Here is a 20,962-nt window from a genome sequence, read left to right as displayed (position 1 = left end):
AACATAAATTATTCTAATTTTGTATCATATTTTTAACAGATAAATTATTTTTGTTTTTCTCTACAGTTGAAGGTAGCTCTTTGTAGAGATCACCAACAAAACAGACTCCCACTGTTAATACTTGTGTTTGTTTCTGTTCTTCTTTCTTTAATGCTTCCATTATGATCAGAAACATAGACATTTTTAGCAGCTGTCTGGTGACTTGAATTAGCATTTTTGATTATTGAAAATATTTGAGAAATTGTTGATTCCAATTAATCACATATCTAACACATTATAGTCAATATTTAATGCATAGTTGGAAGTAGATCCTAGTTTGATTTGTATATGTTGAAGACTAAACCATTCAGTGTCTGGAAAAGCCCTTTTCCTTATAATAGTTTTTATACTAACAGAGCAAAAATGTGATCCATGTGTAAAGTATGATTATATACATTCACCTTTTGTTTAGTTGGTTACGACTAGGTAATAATTACGTTTTGTATTACTGTAAAACATGTTTCTTCGTTTATTAATACTGTAAGTTTTGAAAGTTTAATTTCTTATTATGAAAAAGAGAATCTATAAAGCAAGTATTTTGGGCAAGTAGCTAAGAAAAGTAAGTTGAGAAATAACCTCTATACATAAGATGAAATATCCACATATGCTGTTACTACTGGCTTTTCATGTTACCACTAGCAGTATTTTGTTTATAGAACCCAACAAGTCCATTAGATGTGTTTATGTTTGAACATAGGAAATAGCTATGCATAATGAGACTGTGCTATTTGATGAAGCAATAAAAGTTGTTTTATTTCCAAATAAAGCTTGTAACTACTGGTATATCAAGTCAGAACAAAACTGAAAATTTGAGCAAGTAATTAACATTTAGATAATCTCTAACTAACTGTTGTGCACCACATTCTTAACCACTGGTTGCACCTAATGATGGTAAAAAGTGTACCCATTGTGAAGTTTAAAAAACAACAACAACAAACTTAATTCTTTACGTTATGTGTGATTGGGCCACTTGAAGTCTGGGTCTTATCTTTAGTTTTGATGAATATTGATGGGGAAAAAAATCACTATGAAAGTAAACTTTAATACATTCAGTTGAGTTAAAATTTATTCACTTTCTGCATTTTGAAGGTTACATAGAATGAAGGGTGTTTATTCTGCTCTGTTTGCTCTAGAGTTTTAGACTGTTCAATGTAATTTCGTGGTATGAAAAACGTATAAAGAGGGAAGCACGATACAATGGTGGCAAAACAATATTTAACAATAGCTGGCATTCTTGACTGGCAAAAAGGAAAGCCAAAAATACAGAAATAAGGAGGAAATATATTTAATTATGAAGGTTTTTACATTATTGACATTTCTGTTAAGTTGGTGGTGGTTTTAATATAATGTAGACTAATATCTGATCTTGAAGTTTTAAAAATATAAAATAATTTCATCTTTATACTCCAAAAATACATTAGCATTATTACATTAAAATTTACTCATATAAACCCTTTTTGAAAATAAAAAATTGTCACAAAATAACCTGTGTATGAGTTTTGATTTAAATAAGTGCAACTAATCAGATGATGTTTATTGTGTGGATATTGAACCCCTTTTCTAATAGTTTTCAGTAACTGCTGAATTACCATATCCATGTATGAACGTGTTGTTATGATTTTCTAGTACGATGCATGTTTTTCATTTCCTAAGCATGATATATTGCATTTTTTAATACTAACCCTTCCTGTCCTTCTATTCCCACTTGTGATGACAAACCAGGCCCTGGAGTCCAAGCTTGCTTCTTGTCGAAATTTTGTCAGAGAAAGTGCTCAGAAGATAGAGGAACATGGCAGTCCTGCTACAACACCAACGTATGTATCCTGACTGTTATGATGAGAATTTCTAAAGAGTATCAAAATAAGGGTATAATTTTTACATATGGTTTTGTATATTAATGCTATAGTGCATTTGAAGCTGATATTTCTATAAGTGTAATTCAACTTGGTTTTCTTTCTTGTAATTCTTAGAAGTTACCGTTTGTTCATAATAACTTGATATGATGAGATATATAATGAACTTCACAAGTATATATACACTCCATAATAGTATATATTATTTCCTTAAGTAACAGTCTTGAATATGTATTCATTTGATAAAGTTGTTGGAATTGACAATGACATTGGAGAATGCACTCAGTAATGAGTTGTTGTTTTTTTTATATAATTTTCTGTTATAATAAGCAGAAATTTCTTATGGCTTGCAATAAATAAATTTATGATGGGTAATGTAATCTTCCATTGTTCATTTGTAAGTCTTCACACTGAGTTGGGAACTTATTTATTGTTGTATTTGTGTTTTTGATTGAAAAATGAGGATTGTAATCATAAGTTATGATATCTGATTAATATTATTAAATAAGGTTTTTTTTTGCAAAAAAAATTTTTTTTTGTCTTTACAGGAAAGTAAAGCAGTTCACAAAAGCATCTTCCATCTCCAGCCCTCAAGAGTTTATTTCTTTACCAGTATAACAAAAAAAATTTGTTTAACCATTGCTGTATAGAAATCTAATAGAGATAGATTCTTGAGGTATAGTTTCTGCAGAGTGAGACTGGATATTTTCTGTGGTTGTAAAAATCAATTTCTTTATGTCCCAACAGAAGATGAAACTTGTCTTTTAGAATGACAACATTTTCATCCAAAGAAAGTCTACCTGCACATGAAGTCAACTGTTATTTACAATTCTACAGAAATAAAACCAAAGTTTGCAGCTTATAAGTTATTAGATTATTCTAAAAATACATGCTCTCAAACCTCTGTTATTTTTTAATACATATCTTGGTCAGTATTTTGTAGTGTATGGGGATGGGGAAATGGCTTTCATATGTATGAAGCATTAAATCTTTACCTTACTGGTGGCTTTCAGAACAGCCTGAGTGTTAGATTATGGCTGAAAAAAAGTATTTCTTAAAATAATCATTCAGGCTACAAATAAATAATTTGTATTACTTAATACTTAATATTTATTTTTCAAATTACATGTTAATATATAAATATTTTTGATATTATTACTAGATTAAAAGTTTGAATGTTAACAGAAAGTGTAACTAAATTCACACAACCTTACTTGCATTTTAATTTACTGAGGTCATATATAAAGGTCATGGAACACAATCATGGTGTTTTTCTAAGTCCTGCCCTTACAGCTGATTAAAATATGTGTCACTGATATCTTGATACAGTGCCACTCAGGTTATCCCTTACATTTTGTGTCATTTATCATGTTATTTTGCACAAATTGTGGTTTTTCTAGGTTATATGATAAACATCGGGTGTTTTGATATAGCCCCCCTCCCACCCACCCCCAAAACAAAAAAAAGCATAATTGTGTAGAACCAGGAGAGTACACAAATTTAATGACATCACATCCAATTATTATAACAGAAGAAAGAAAAAGAGTTAATTAAACATGACTTAGAAACATTATAGCAAGGTTAAGATTTAGAAATACTGTGGTGGTGATTTAAGATGTTTCCATCACCCTTTGCTTATTTTTTGCACAATAAATGTAATTTAAATATTTTTTTATATTTATACCAGTGTTTTGTTTAAGTGGTTAATGAAATTCCTTTATTTAAAATGGCAGGTGGTTTTAAACACCTTGATTCTCTATGGATGTTTTTATCGTATAATAACTGGTGATGATACTGAGTGACAAGCAACCAATGCTGAAACTGTGCTTAAACTTGTTAAAATCATTTTATCAAGCAGCATAGTTTATTAAAGTGTCGAGCTTTCTAAGTTTTAATGTTATTGATAAGGTTTTTATCTTGAACAAGTTGAAAAGGTATTTAACACATATTGTGTTGTCACACTTGTCTGTATTTGCAACTAGAATTAACCTCATTTATTGTGCTTCCCTAAAAATAAATGTAACAAATAAGTTAGTCATCTTTCATTATGCCAGTAAAATTGTGGTTCCACATAATGGGGAAAGAGGTTTACATCACGTTTAAAAATTTACTCTGATCTTTCAGCTATTAGACTGCTTCTAAAGGCATTTAGTTAAAACCAGTTCTCATGTGGTCAATCCATATTTTCCCACTTATTTTGGTTAATGAAATAGTGTTGGTCATGCATTAATTTCTGTTTGATGGTATGAAAATGTACATTTCAGGATTTTGTAGATAGTTTTTGTTGTTAATATATTGAAAATCTGTACAAATTCATAAAGATTTGTATGGCTTAACCTGTATCTCGTAACTGTTAGAAAATTATTTTTGTGAAATATACCATTTCATTCACATTATATTTATGTCTACGAATTTCATCTTTAATTCCTTTCCAACTGTTATGTGAGAAATGTAACTGCCCAGAAAATGTAGCTGTGTAGTATTTTTATTCCATAAAATGGAAAGAAGGAATTAATAGTGTAATTGATAGTTCAACCACTGTATGTTGGGTAATAAGAGCGTTATTGAATTGTATGGTCCAACACAGCAGCATAAATCTTTGGCAGCATCACTTATTAACAGTTTTTGTAATTTGTCTATAGCATAGTAATATATCAACTTTATATGTGCTTGGCATTTTCTGAAACTGGTAGAAATTATGTTTATTGCAAAGATTTTCATGCTTCTAAAACATGTTAAACCAACATACTGAACCATATATTTTGTACTATAGTTATTAATTCCAGTACTTTATTTACATTGCATTTGTTATGGATTTTAAGCATCCAGTAAATGTTTAATGAATCAGATTTGGTCACTGTAGCAAGTGAATTTATGAGATTTGATGACTAGCATGAAATGGGTATATTTTACTAAAGTATTCCTTTCTTATCAAAGATTCCTTTTACCCATCCTATATGCAGTTGTTGTTAAGGCACAAAGAAGCTAAGGTTGGATATTTGGAGTTAAAAGGCAGGATAATGATGATATATGTTTACTTACAAATCTCATCCTGAAGTAGAGTACATGTATTATTTTAGTGTATATAATACTTTATTTTAAAATACATACGAAACATTGTAATAAAATACAGAATACCTTTATGGTGGTAGAATTTCTTATGGTTAAAGGGTCAATTTTTGTACAAATTTATTATTTTGGATGTAGAGAATAGAATTAGAATAAGTAAATTAGTACTTGAAGCAAAGCAGTTTTCTTATATCCTACAAGTATTTACATATGTTGTTTAATTTTTGTCACTTCAGTATAGTACATCTACTAAATAATGGTACATCTTCCATAAGGTGTAATCAAAACTAGTAACTTAAATGCTGGTTAATTTTGTGAGGTACTATGAAAGTGGTGTCAAGTACTGATTTTTAATGTATAATTATTCTTCACAAAATGTTCATTAGAATAGCTGTACAGTTCCAAGTAATCTTTTTCCTTGTTAATTTCTTTGAGAGAGGTTATTTAAGTTCATCTTGAAAATCAGTAAAACCTGTGATTTTTGGTTTTTAATTTTCAGAAAAAATATTCTATTGTAATTGTATAAAAATAGTGACTGAGTTTTCCAGTTTACTCAATCCTAAGTCAGTATTAGATTCTTTGTTAATCTAAGCCAAAATGTCTTGGGTTAATTGCACTATAACAGATGTTCTGTTTAAAATATAACTTTCCTAATCAACTACTTACCACCAGGCTTCAAAACTTTACATATTTCTTTACTTTAAATTATTTACACATTTTGTCCCTAACTATAATTTGACAAAACTGTATTTTTTAATCATTTAACAATACACATCTTTGTAAAGCTGTCATGTTTATCTGATTCATGTAATTTGTGGCCTTATCAGCTTGACTGTTGCATATATATATCCTTACTACATTTAAACTTGCTCATTCAAGCCCAATTGTTATTATCTTAGGAAAGTTGTAAAAAAAGTGTGTTCACTAGGCCATTAAAACATAGGAATTTGCTGTAATCCAGTGGTAAGCCTTCAGACTTACATTGCTAAAGCCTAAGGTTTTATTTCACATTGTGGACAGAGTGCAGATAGCATAACATAAAAAGTCAACACACTATACTGCAGCTTCAAAGAAAACCTATAATGATCTGATTACTGTCGTTGTTCTTAGGACAAGACTATGTAATGGGCTATTTGTGCTCTGCTCATTAGAAAGAATTTAATCCCTAGTTATATTATTGTAAGTTCATAAACTTATTGCTTATTGACCAGGGGATACCATTGTTTAAGCAAGTGAAGTAATATGTAAAATAATGCTGTTTAATATAATGAAGAAAAGTGTTAAGACACTGTATTTTAATGTGAATTCTACTTGTTTTTATCCTGTATTCCCTCAATGAAATAAAGATATATATTACAGATATCTTTTCCTGTTGTAACTATTTACGTAAACACAATTTCTCAGTTTGGCTTCCAGCTCAAATGAATTGGTAAAACTTGTTTCAAAGCTAATGCCAATTACTAATACGTTATGTTCATAGAGAAACTAAATGAATTGGTGTGTAATTACTTTGCTGAACTGGTGGTTGAAATTTAAATTCACCTCAATAAATTTATTGATTTACGAACTAAAAATATAACCTACCTCAGAGCCTTAGTTACAGAAATGTATTTACTTTACCAAGATCTTGGATCTAAAAACATGTTCACATGTAGAATTCAACAAAAAGTATTTTTTTATGTTACTATAATTGCAATTTTACATGAGTGTCAGATTACTCTATTGAAAAACTAGTCACAGTTGAATCAGGTTATCTGAATATTTCTATTATGAAATCTATGGTGATAAGATAACATCAGAAAAAGGGTGGTATTTGCCAAGATGGGGCCCCATGTAAAAGTCTATTCTGTGGACAGTTGTTAGGTTTGGTTTTCTTCAAGTGTGGTGATAACTCACCTTCTCCTGTATAACATATAGATGTAATCAAAACTGAAGTACCAATATGTTGGCTTAATTTTACATTGGTTACTGTACTTGTTTTTGTCAATTAACAATACACATCAATTACATATTCATCCATCATGATTGACGTTTTTTTTCCCTTTCATTACAATTTGCTATCTTCCTCATGTGCCAGCCAAAGAGATTTAAATCCCACTAGTCTTGGGATAATAGTAAATTTCACTACTGCAGGATGATGGAATCAGGTGACAAAGCCCTCCACTGATAGGAGAGTGACATCTCCTTGTGCAATAACTCCTCCCTATGTTTTTGCACTCATGTACACTTCATTCTTCTCCTTCTATTGGGTAGATGTGTTCACTTTTCTCATCTCCTTTTCGTGGCTTTTGTTTCAAAAGCTTTAATTTTTATCATAAATTGTCAAAGGATGGGGATTTGTACTTGGTCCTGGTGTCGTATGTTGTTCAGACTTGGCCCTTCATTCTGCTCTAGCTTTTTAAGGCTTAACTGTCAGGATCATTGCAGCATGTTGTGGATTACCATTTCTGTCTCATTAATCGAAAATTATCTTTTTTGATTAAGACCCTCAATTTTTTTTTTGCTTTGGAAAGTACTCTAACATTTGCGAGACGACCTAAAACTTTCAGTCCCTTTCTGGATTTAATTTTCAGGAATATTTTTTCCCTTGCCTTTAGCCTGTATTATTACATTATTACTCACATTTCTGAGGTTTTACCTGCTAATCTAATGGTTGAATGGAGGTGAGAAACCATGATATGGCCTTAAAACACCCCTGCCACACTTCACATATTGGTTTTCTGACTGCTTGTGTGAAAGTATTCAGATGACTATGTTCTTATTCTGTCTGTTCCTGCAGCACACTAGATGTATTTGCCTCTTCCTCCCTAACTTTTCAAGTGAAGAGTATATCCTGGATGAGATGCAGTTTCCCACAAGTGTGCCCCTATAGAACCCCTTCTATTGGGTGTTGTGCCCATTAGTCTGTCTTTGGACACTTTATGAAAGTTCATCCAAGTTAAATTTATACCAGCCCCCTACCAACTCAACCTGGAGTTAGTTATATCTTTGTATAGAAGTGAGGTATTATCTTTGAAGTTAAAGATTTCCTTACCTGAAGAAACTATTTTCTACAGATATATCCACACACAATCCAAAACATTCTCTCCACATCCAGTGCAAATTTTCTTCCTTGCCTCATCAATGAATGATGTTTACATGAAAGCAAATACAAGAGGAGTTATTGCACATGGATGTGCATTGTCCTCCTATTGGTAGAGGGTTTGTCACATGATTACATTATCACACAGTAGTCCAACTCGTGCTAAATTGTGAAATTAGGTGGGAGTTGCCTCAAGGCTAGTGGCATGCAAATGTACAAGGGAGATGACTATATACACGTGCAGAGGGGAATATCAGAAGAACATTTTCAGGTGAGAAAAATATTAACTTCTGCTATTTTCAGATCAGTACATAAATGTGTGACAAGAAAACAAGTTACACCTTCACTAAGTCATTAGGATCTGAGAATGGGGTAGTGTTTCCATGTTTCTAGACATGATAAATTACTAAAACAGCTTTAAAAGAAATAATGGCAAAATGAACAATGATTATATTCAGCATATGTAGAATGTCTTTATGTAATTCATATTAATATTTACACAATATACCCAAAGAAAAGACTCATTTATCTAACCAAGTGTCCCATTAGGAAGATGTTAACTTTACCTCCAATAATTAATTTATACCTTCAAAACAAAACTGGAAATAATTACACTCTTGGGGAAAAAGTAAAATGTTTTAGTAGTTTGGGCAATCACAATGATATTTACAGACTCTAAAACCTTGATAAGAATGTAATTTAGCATTCTAGTGTACAAAAACAGCAGCTACATAATTAAGTAATGAGAAGAATATACATGAAGATTAATCATTTTTATTTAAGTGTTTTAAAACTAATTCTACACAAATGCTTTTGAAAAGAACATAGCGATCTCAAGCCTGTCAAAATCTCCATTATTTATACTCTTTTAAACAATAGTCATTTATAGCAGCAGTGACCATACTTTATTACAATTTCATCTCTTTCTGAAATTACTGCTCAAATTTGTATTTTCTATTTACAGGTGTAACCATGATGACTCAACTTAAGTACATTTTCAGATTTCATGCTACCCCTGGCTTTTCCAGATGGTACTAGTCAAATGGTCCCTGCTAATACAGCAGTAAGCCCACTGATTTACGATGCTAAAATCAGGGGTTCGATTCCCCTTGGTGGACCCTACAGATAGCTCAATGTGGCTTTGCTATAAGAAAACACACAATAGTCAAATGAGCAAACTTAGCACTTGCTATCATTAAAAAGTATTAAACCAGATAAATTAGTAAAAACAGTACTATACGGAACAAGTAGTAACTGTGTGCATAGAAAGTATATACATGAGCAAACTAAGTAATTTCAGTTATTATTAATTTGTATATATTTATTTAAGATAAAGACATCAAACCAAATTTCATAGCTATTCACAAATAATAAACATTTTGCAAGTTTTCCCATAAAGTATGCTCATATAAAATAAAAACCAAGGAACAATTATTATTATTACATACGTTGTGATGGATGAACAACATTAGTTTCATTCTTTGTATACTGTATACAAAACCTAAACCAAAGATACCTTAACAGACTCGTAATGAACTAGTAATAAACAAAATTTTGAACATTTCGTATTTATATAGGCTGAATATCAATTAAACTAATTTAACATTTATTATTATTATTAGATAGTAACAAACATTATTTTACACAGAATCTGTTTGTCCAGGATCATTAAGACAGAAAGAAATAGCACTTTGCATTGTTTAGTGGATATGTTAACAAAGAAAAACTATATTAGGAATTGTTTTGCAGGTGTTCAGTTGTATCATATTTTACTGGCACAAAACTGCTCACTTGTAATATACTCTTCATTTGCACAGAAACTTTTCAATTGTAACATATAATTAATATACTAGAACAGAAACTATTCAGTAATAATATGTTACTGGTGCAAAACGTCATTGTAATATATATATATATATATATGGTAAAGAAAGAAAAACATTTGATACTTACATTTTTTGTACACAGATTTTTATTTAAAATAGCTTTTACTTGTCTATATGATTTTTTTCATAAAATCAACAAGAAACACGTAAATTTGAATAAATTTCATGTTCTCTTACAACAGAAAGTTAATTATTAATTAATTAACATAAAATGCAAAAAAAAAATGAAGAAAAAATACTCTATGCATTATCTCTGTTTTCTAACAGAAATGAAATGTTATTAAAATGACAATTTGGCTAGGTCCTTTTAGATTTTAATCATGTTCTTGAGTAAATATTAAAAATAATTTAAATTTTTACATACTAACACACTTGAAATTCACACATTATTGCAAAAACATCCCATTTTACTCAAAGTACTTCAGCATTAGCAGCAAAATGAAATCAACAGCTGCAGAAAAGAAATCTGAATAGTAATTCAGACTATCAAGCAGAAATAGAGACAGACAATTTGAACTGTATCTGTTCAACCAATTGATCTACTCGTTCTGACTTTCCATTAAACTTCTCCATCTCTGGGCCTAACATCTGAACCAAAGCTGGGACCTGGATAAGGAAAAGATTTTTCCAACTACTTAATCAGCTAATAAATCATACATTTTAATGTTTAATACTAACTTGAAACACACATCTAAAGTCATAATACAGAAAAAAAAAAGGAAACAAAACAAAAACGTTTTCTTCCTAATGATCCATGAGAAAATTCAATCTGACATACTGGTTTAAAAAAATTAAATTATTAAAGGTCTTACAGTTTCACCTGAATAGGCATTTATGTGAGAGCATTGTTCTGGTCTTCACTGAATGAAGTTTTATTATATGCATTTACTACCCTTAACAGAAATGAAAATCAAAACTCAAGGACTACTTACATCATTATAACTTATATACAGGAATCTCAGAAGGGCTGTCAAACATTGGAAGGCTAAAAATCCAAAGAAAAACAGGTCACTTCACAACTAACAGATCAATATATAAGGTGTAGTGAAAATATAGATAACTTACTTTAGGAGCATTAAATAAATTCATAAAAATGTACTTCTATAAAGTGAAAATAAACCTAAAAGCAAACAAATAATTATGTGGCAACAAACCATTAGCTTAATGTTACAAACAGCAAATGAGGTAATGTGCATGTGTTTACAAATATCACTTCCTTTATGTGTTAGCCACAAAACTCTACAGGCTTATGAAAAAAAACCCTCAGAGTTTACACATGAAATTTACACTGAAATAAAGTTTGATATTTAACTGAAGAGGGTAACTGACTATTTTGAATGTGCAGTAGTTTGATAAATAACTGAGAAAGGCAACTGACTGGTTTGAATGTGCAGTAGTTTGATATTTAAGTGAGAAGGGCAACTGACTAGTTTGAATGTGCAGTAGTTTGATATTTAAGTGAGAAGGGTAACTGACTAGTTTGAATGTGCCTGACTAGTTTGAATGTGCAGTAGTTTGATATACTGCTGGCCAAAATCTTCAGGCCAATGAACATAAAGTAAAAATATGCATTTTGCATTGTTAGACTCAGCCACTTATATGAGTAGAGCTTCAAAAGATGAAAATAAGAAAAGGGGAAAAAAAAACAAAAAAAAGCATTTTAGCACTATGAAATTAACCTAAATACTAGCTGGTCAAAAGTTTAAGACCATACTGAACACTATGAAACACATAACAAAATAGTCACCTAGGCCAATGAACATAGCTGCATTGTTAGACTCAACTTATATGAGTAGAGCTTAAAGATGAAAATAAGAAAAGGAAAAAAAAAAAACCATAATAGGAAAATGTGAACACTATGAAATTAACCTAAATACTAGCTGGTCAAAAGTTTAAGACCATACTGAAACCAAGCATTAATTGATAAACACATAACAAAATTTAGTCATTTGTGTTCAAGCATTAGTGTTGTCAACATCTCCCACTGACATCTTCTGTGTTACATTGCATAAAAGCATGGCAAAGTCTAAAACGTTGACAGAGTTTGAATGTAGCAGAATTGTTGAACTGCAAAAGCAAGGTCTCTCTCAATTTGCCATCACTGGTGAGATTGGGCGTAATGAAACTACTGTTGTAAATTTCTTAAAAGACCCTGAGATATACAAAACGAGAATTTCAAGTGGTTGGCCCAAGAAAATTTCACCAGCATTGAGCAGAAAGATCCGATGGGTTGTCTGACAAGACACCAGCCAATCGTCGAATTAGATTAAAGCCTTTACAGATGCAGAATGCAGCTGAAGAACAATAAGAAGGCATCTACGAAAGAAAGGCTTTAAAAACTGTAAAAGTCTTCAAAGGCCACGCCTCTTTCCACAACATGAAATTGCTCAGTTAAACTTTGCTGAGAAACACCAACATGGGACATAGAAAAGTGGATGAAGGTTTTGTCCTCTGATGAGAAAAAATTTAAACCTGGATGGTCCAGATGGCTTCCAACTTTACTGGCATGATAAGGATATCCCACCAGAGACATTTTCTACACAACACAGTGGAGGAGGTTCCATCATGATCTGGGATGCTTTCTCCTTCCATGGAACAATGGAGCTTCAGATTATACAGAGGCGTCAAACAGCAGCTGGCTACATTGGCATGTTGGAGAGAGCATCCTTATTGACTGAAGGCCCTCACTTGTGTGGAAATGACTGGATCTTTCAGCAGGACAACACTGCAATCCACAATGCCCACAGGACAAAAAACTTTTTCATGGCGAGTAACATGATTCTTTTGGACTATCCAGTGTGTTTGCCTGAACTGAACCCCATTGTTTGGGGTGGATGGCAAGGGAAGTCCATAGAAATGGACATCAATTCCACACATTGCATGATCTTTGTGAGGCCATCTTCACCACTTGAAATAACATTCAAACTAGCCTTCTGCAAATGCTTATATCGACCATACCATTTGCAATGACGGCCGTGCAACTCACTACTGAGACCTCTTGTTAGGCATTTCCTACCCTGTTTAGGACTTCTTTTTGGTATGATCTTAAACTTTTGACCAGCAAGTATTTAAGCTAATTTCATAGTGTTCACATTTTCCCTATTAAATGTTAAAAAAGTTCTTTATTTTTATTTTCCCTTTTCTTATTTTCATCTTTCGAAGCTCTACTCATTTAAATGGTTGAGTCTAACAATGCAAAATGCAAATTTTTTCTTTATGTTCATTGACCTTAAGATTTTGGCCAGCAGTCTATTTAACTGAAAAGGACAACTGACTAGTTTGAATGTGCAGTAGTTTAATACTTAACTGAGAAGGGTAACTGACAGGTATAAATGTACAGTAGACTGATATTTAACTGAGAAGGGTAACTGACTGGTCTAAATGTACAGTAGTTTGAAATTTAAACGAGCACAACCGGTTAGTTATTCAAGTTAACTATACACACAATTATTCTTCAAACAGTTCAAACTAAAATACACAGCCTATATTAAGTAGTACCAACATATGAAACTAATGTTTTATTACTACATAAAACATCAGTAACAAAATTACCCATTCTGCACATTATCCTTATTATTATTATTAAAGAAAATGTCATTTATGATGGAAACTATGATCTTAAACATTATAAGATTTATTAACTTGTTTACTTTTTACAATTTTAAATATCTAATCATTTAAATTTGGAAGTGCTGAAAAAATCACTGATAGAAAAAAATGTCTCAGTTTCTTAAAATCACATAAAGACACAAAATAAACATCTGGTTAGTTTTACCTGCTTCTTCTTGCACATCTCCCTGAAGAAACTGTAACACTGCAGTAGCCAATTCTGTGGCCGTATCATCAAACAATTGCTATGAAAATACAAATAACTTTATATTCCACATCACATTTACAGCATTTGTAAATATTTATGCTTCTAGTAATGTCAGTTTTATCTGGGTTATTCTGAGCATTGTTCAAAACTGCTCAAAAATATCTTAAGAACTTTTACATAAATAAGGGGTTTTCAACCTTTTTCTTACTTCTGTCTCACTGTGAACATTTTTGGTACTTAGTGCCTTTCTGCTATTATACACAAATTATATCACAACATATGATACTCCACTGAACTAAGGGGGCCCACATGAGAGCAGTCTTCTTTGGTACAAGCCTTTGGTAAAATAGTGTTCCTGGGACAGTATGTATATAATGCTTTCAAATAATATATTCATATAAACTTACAATGATATGTTTATAGGAGCCTAGTCTCTACATACTGCTTTAAAATATGATGCAATATAATAAATAAATTTATACACTACTCTCAGTTCAAGTTAAATATACAAAAACATTTATGTAGGTTTCAACTATATATAATTTAACATTATAGAATTTTAAGGAATAAAAAAAATGCCTATAGAATTTGTAGAAAAATTTTCCAAGTCTGTAGCTTGTAAACTACTCACTGTAATTCTTTTTAATATAAAAAACAACATGTTAAAATACTGCTGGATATCTAGTTTATCTTGTATATTCCTACTAAATAATTAGCAGCAGCTATTTAGCCTATATGCTAAACAGCTGTCAGTTCTTGATAAATAGGTGACAACAGCTACCTAGCCTATAAGTTAAACAGCTGTTGGTTCCTATTGAATAGCCAGTGAGAAATACCTAGCCTATAGGCTAAATAGCTGTCACCAGCTAACTTAGCCATTATGTAATAAAAACACATATTAAATACATACTTTAATAAGAATTCACTTTTATAAGTATTTTCACAGCTTGCAATAAAGAAATATACTTCATATTTATTATACATATACTGTAGGAAGTTGAAATATTCAGAGGTCAGCATGGTTGCTTGCAGTATGAAAAACCATATGCTAACAATATTAAGTACCTAATAATAAAACATATAATTTAACAAAAAATAAGTAGTTCCAAATTTCTCAGTATAATCATTCCTGACATATATAAACTTAAGTCAAAAGAGATGGCAAAAACCTGCAGTCTTGTAGTTTAAAACCTAAGGAAAGATAAACTGAAGATACTGGTAGATAGAAGTAAATCCTAATTAAAAAAAACAAAAACCCATTAAAGTAAGTTAAGACAAGAGTTTTATTGAAGAGTTATATTTCAGGACGAGGAAATAGACACATACTATCAGAATAATTTTTCTCATGACCAATTTCTTTTAAATAATTTCCACATAAATAGATATTCCTGCAAAGTAATTGAATATATAATTTTAAGACATTTTGAGATTTTTATGTTTCATTGTTAGATTTGGTTTTTTTAAGATATATAATGAATATATAATTCACTTATAAATTTTTGAAATATGAAAAAAGTCACTAATTTCCATTTTAGAGAAACTATTGACAGAGTAGATTCTGATTTACCTGTTGACACCATCTGCTTAGTCATTAAGCACACGAAATTTAGATACCAGTGCTAAGGCCTCACTTAAGTAACTACATACAATGCGAGGTTTTTTGTTCATGATAAAAATAATGTGGTTCTCCTCAGTTTGTTCATACTCAAAAGTTTGCAATAAAAAACACAAAAAAGTCAGACATATCCCCTATATACCAAAACTGACTGGCTACCAACAATATTGTTTCATTCAATGATGGTCCAGGAGATTTCAAATGAGCTGAACATTACACAAACCAAAACCTCTAATCTGATCTCTGTAGTGGCCTTGCATTTTACACACTTATGACATGCAAAAACATTTGAGGTTTCCAGTGCTACAAGTTTCTGAAGATTATATAATAACTGTTTAAAAATGATATTTATATTTGCATGATTTTAATCAGCAACATTAAGCCTACTGGTCACACTATTTAGCATTCTTACCAGCATTCAACAGCTTCGTTCTAATCTTTCTTTCATTCTGCTTACAGCACTAGTGAACCACAAAAGTATGCTTTTCAACAGTTTTCCTGTCTACAAAGTAATACTGTTCTAAGTGGCATTTACAAACTTGTTCCTACTTACCCTGAACTATATAATAAATAAACCAAAAACAGAAAAGCACTAATGACTGCTCTCAAAGTTTCTGATATTTGCTTTCATAAAGCTCCTTACTTTAAACCTTCTATCAAAATAAACAACACACATACATTACATACCTAACTTCTGTGTTTATAATCCATGGAACTTTTACAGGTAGTGAGTAAATCATAATATTAATTTTTTAAAACCCTGCAAAGCATTTTTATCATAATAAAATGGTGCATGTTTTAAGATACTTTGGTACCAATGGCATACATCATGTGTTTATTAAAATTTTCAAGAGCTTTAATATATTAATTTAACTGGTTTAACAGTTTCCTAAGCTATGAAGTTTCTATTTAGGGACACATTTAAGAATTTTGTGACAAGTCACTATGTTGTCCAAAACAAAATTTAAAAATGTTTGACAACAAGTATACAGATTAAAACTGATTATATTAAATGAATGCATAATATTAAATACTTGTATGAATGGAAAAATGTATCATTTCTTTCCTCCTATTAACAGAAAGTTATTGAAGGTTTTGATATTTGCATATTTTGTCTTTGAATATCCAAAATCAAACGTTCAAAATGTTTAAAAAATTAGTGAAACTACACAAGGAAACTTGATATTTAGAAATCATTTAGTTTGAATTACCTTCTTTCTTCAGCTTTAAATTAAAAACTGAGAAAGTTTTGAATAATTACTCAACATTTATTACAGCTGTACCTTTGTTTACAGTATATTTAAAGAATCATGAGAACATGGCCACTTAGTTCTGATGTGCTTGTTCACACTGTACTAAAACGTTTGAAAGAAATAATGAATTATGAGAGTGATTTAGCAGTTTTTGTTACTCAACTATTTTGTACCTTGTGATTTTCTGTGATTATGTGGTATTTTTATTGCGTTAAATTACCAGAATTTTAAACAGTAATGAAGAATAAGCTATTAATACAAAACAATTCCTTGTGTTAAAATTTTATGTCTTTGATAATTTCTTTTGACGTCTAAGCAGCTCAGATAAAAGTCTGATGAAAACACAGTCTTGGTTAACCACTCATATTGATCAAACTTAGTTTGGAAACATGCTACTTTGAAAGTTAGACTGTTGTGAAGAGCCCTAATGAAGCCTCCATTAATTTATTCCATAGATTTTTTCTATTATAAATAAAACCAACTCGATGCTTTTTAACATTTGTAAAGCCTTGCCTCAGGAGTCAGCATATTGTCCAAATTCAGACATGTCAGTGTCATTGGCTTGTTTCCTTAGTTTATCATAACAAAGGCAGCTTATGGTATAACATAGGATACCAAATTTATCATATCCAACAACCTATCTTACTGGTTGGATCAAGTTCACAGACCTGTGATGCCTTTTCCTTTCCTAGCTTTCTGGAGGCATATATAAGAGTAAACAACAGTGGTTAAGAGGTCCCCTGGCCTAATTTGAATATTATGGGAAATTGCTATGGCATCTAAAATGACAACAAGGTTCCTGAAGCATGTGAATGGTGGGATTAATCCAAACAAAGTGTGATGAATATTCACATCACAAGAAAACAATGCTTTCCCTTTTGGTCCATATTGAAATTATAAAATTAAGTCACATTATTTTTGTGTGAGTTTATCTACTAACATGAATATTATGTGTGTTATAAAAGTAACATAATAAAAAACTCTTGTTTAAAACAAAAGTTTTATTTAATGTTACATATTTATTAACATACATATTTGCAAACATACACATCTTTATATACATATATAGACACTTATTCTTGGAGTGGACCACTTAAATCTCATAAAAACCATTAGAATCATTGGAGATCGAGTTAAAATTCTGCAAATTTTGGACCCCTAACTGCATGTACCTCAGATGTCAGTAGAGTATATTTCAGTACTCTGTTAGAGAAGTGTTTGAGGGAAAACACTGAAACAATTTGATACTAACTAAATATTATTAAATAACCAAATAAAATACACTACACAGTACAGTTTGGCACAAGTGACTTTGTTTCTATGTATCTCCAAGCAAGTTTGATGTAAAATAATATACTAAAAGATGATTCGCCAAAACACAATCTAAAAATTTTGTAAACATCGAATATCCACTGCTCTAAAAACATACTTTTTAAAAATCTCATTTCATGAGTGTTAAGTACTTATTATTTGAAAGAGAAACTTATTTACCTCTTTTAATGCTAAGTTGTATATCAAAGCTGCTCCTTTTTCTCTTATTGAAGGTGCGTCACTTAAGATTGCATGAACAGCTGCACGAACTGTCACCTTGCAGTTGCTACACACCTGACCATGTTCTTCCCATTCAGAAATATACATCAACCAATCAAAACTGCTGTAGTTGTAGCAGAGATTACAAAGCTGTGATAAAAAAATGTTACGTGCTTAGGGATGCCCTAAGATACTGTTATATATTTTTTATAGAATAAAATGCTCTGCTTATAAAAATCACACAATAGTTTTTTTTACCAACTAACATAACTCATGGTTGTACTAATTAATAACTGTCTTTTCATTTCCCAAATGGTATAATGGGATCAGTTGTTTCAATAACAAATAATCAGTTATAAAACCAGTGATAACACACTGCACAAGCAAATGCTTCAACATAAAAGTGGTGTAACAAGTTACTTTTTTCAATAAAGACCAAACTGAGGCTCAAATGTTTAGTTTGTAAAGAAATATTTTTTAGTTAAATAGCTGTTTGACAATAATCAAGTCAGAATATAGAATTCTAAGTTTGTACACAGATAATTTCTGTTTAATTTCCTACTCATGATAGTAATAATAATAATTTGACTACATCTGAGCTAATAAATAACAGTTAATTTATATATAAATTATCCTAATTTAATTCTTCACATGATAAGAAATAGACATGAAAGTGAACTATTCTGGAAAAGTTGAAACACATAGGAAATCTCAGTGGTTGTAGTAAACTGCAATATGTAGCTCCTACATATAAGTGAGAAACATAAAGTGTTAGGATTTAAGGCCAAAGTGAATAACTGTTCAAATTCATAATGCACAATGCCATTAACAATGTCTCTAAAAGCCCCATTAATCAAGAGATCAGTGTAATCAAGTGTTTGTTGGTTTCCAGTTCTCACATGGAAAACATTAACAAACTGGCAATTGTTTTAACAGGGACAGCATGCAGTTAAGTAATCTTTATCACAACATGCATGCCTAGACAAATAATGATACATGGTCAACACAACTTAGAGATGAAGAAATATATATAATGCTTGGATAATTAATGGTAAATGGTCAATACAACATACAGATGAAGACATACATATCATTCTTGGATAAATAATGGTACATGATCAACACAACATAAAGATGAAGACACATATATCATGCTTGGATAAACAATGGTACATGGTCAACACAACATAAAGATGAAGACACATATATCATGCTTGGATAAATAATGGTACATGGTCAACACAACATAAAGATGAAGACACATGTATCATGCTTGCAATATCACGCTTGGATAAATAATGGTACATGGTCAACACAACATAAAGATGAAGACACATGTATCATAAATAATGGTACATGGTCAACACAACATACAGATGAAGACAATATCATGCTTAGATAAATAATGGTACATGGTCAACACAACATAAAGATGAAGACACATGTATCATGCTTGGATAAATAATGGTACATGGTCAACACAACATAAAGATGAAGACACATATATCATGCTTGGATAAATAATGGTACATGGTCAACACAACATAAAGATGAAGACACATGTATCATGCTTGGATAAATAATGGTACATGGTCATCACAACATACAGATGAAGACATGCATATCATGCTTAGATAAATAATGGTACATGGTCAACACAACATAAAGATGAAGACACATGTATCATGCTTGGATAAATAATGGTACATGATCAACACAACATATAGATGAAGACACATGTATCATGCTTGGATAAATAATGGTACATGATCATCACAATATACAGATGAAGACATGCATATCATGCTTAGATAAATAATGGTACATGGTCAACACAACATATAGATGAAGACACATGTATCATGCTTGGATAAATAATGGTACATGGTCATCACAACATACAGATGAAGACATGCATATCATGCTTAGATAAATAATGGTACATGGTCAACACAACATAAAGATGAAGACACATGTATCATGCTTGGATAAATAATGGTACATGATCAACACAACATATAGATGAAGACACATGTATCATGCTTGGATAAATAATGGTACATGGTCATCACAACATACAGATGAAGACACATGCATATCATGCTTAGATAAATAATGGTACATGGTCAACACAACATAAAGATGAAGACACATGTATCATGCTTGGATAAATAATGGTACATGGTCAACACAACATAAAGATGAAGACACATGTATCATGCTTGCAATATCAACAAACATAAAGCTTGGATAAATAATGGTACATGATCAACACAACATAAAGATGAAGACACATGTATCATGCTTGGATAAATAATGGTACATGGTCAACACAACATAAAGATGAAGACACATGTATCATGCTTGCAATATCACGCTTGGATAAATAATGGTACATGGTCAACACAACATAAAGATGAAGACACATGTATTGCATGCTTGGTCAATATCAATGCATGCTTGGATAAATAATGGTACATGATCAACACAACATAAAGATGAAGACACATGTATCATGCTTGGATAAATAATGGTACATGGTCAACACAACATAAAGATGAAGACACATGTATCATGCTTGGATAAATAATGGTACATGGTCAACACAACATAAAGATGAAGACACATGTATCATGCTTGGATAAATAATGGTACATGGTCAACACAACATATAGATGAAGACACATGTATCATGCTTGGATAAATAATGGTACATGGTCATCACAACATACAGATGAAGACATGCATATCATGCTTAGATAAATAATGGTACATGGTCAACACAACATAAAGATGAAGACACATGTATCATGCTTGG

At 31.1% G+C, this 20,962-nt stretch overlaps 2 protein-coding genes across 3 annotated transcripts in view; one reads left to right on the top strand and one right to left on the bottom strand.

Annotated features, from left to right (window-relative positions):
* LOC143224963 (nuclear distribution protein nudE-like 1) overlaps positions 1–6,318 on the top strand; it is a 40,127-nt gene extending 33,809 nt beyond the window's left edge. Inside the window, exons 8-9 of one of the 2 annotated variants that reach the window (XR_013013534.1) lie at positions 67–1,853; positions 2,441–6,318. Coding sequence is in view for 1 of the 2 variants with exons in the window: in XM_076453512.1 (XP_076309627.1) it covers positions 1,762–1,853; positions 2,441–2,510 (162 nt within the window). In the remaining variant the exon portion in view is untranslated. The remainder of the gene's footprint in view (positions 1–66; positions 1,854–2,440) is intronic. The other variant, XM_076453512.1, reaches the window with a different exon arrangement.
* Positions 6,319–8,797: 2,479 nt separating this feature from the next.
* The window catches only part of LOC143224962 (uncharacterized), a 36,538-nt gene continuing 24,373 nt past the window's right edge, over positions 8,798–20,962 (bottom strand). Inside the window, exons 8-11 of the mRNA XM_076453511.1 lie at positions 18,106–18,294; positions 13,705–13,783; positions 10,862–10,914; positions 8,798–10,535 (exon numbers count right to left, since the gene is read on the bottom strand). Coding sequence (XP_076309626.1) covers positions 10,416–10,535; positions 10,862–10,914; positions 13,705–13,783; positions 18,106–18,294 — 441 coding nt within the window. The 3' untranslated portion in view covers positions 8,798–10,415. The remainder of the gene's footprint in view (positions 10,536–10,861; positions 10,915–13,704; positions 13,784–18,105; positions 18,295–20,962) is intronic.

The sequence above is a fragment of the Tachypleus tridentatus genome, chromosome 9, assembly GCF_004210375.1.
Source record: "Tachypleus tridentatus isolate NWPU-2018 chromosome 9, ASM421037v1, whole genome shotgun sequence".
In the NCBI taxonomy this organism is placed as follows: Eukaryota; Metazoa; Arthropoda; class Merostomata; order Xiphosura; family Limulidae; genus Tachypleus; species Tachypleus tridentatus.
This window is presented reverse-complemented; position numbering and strand designations above follow the sequence as displayed.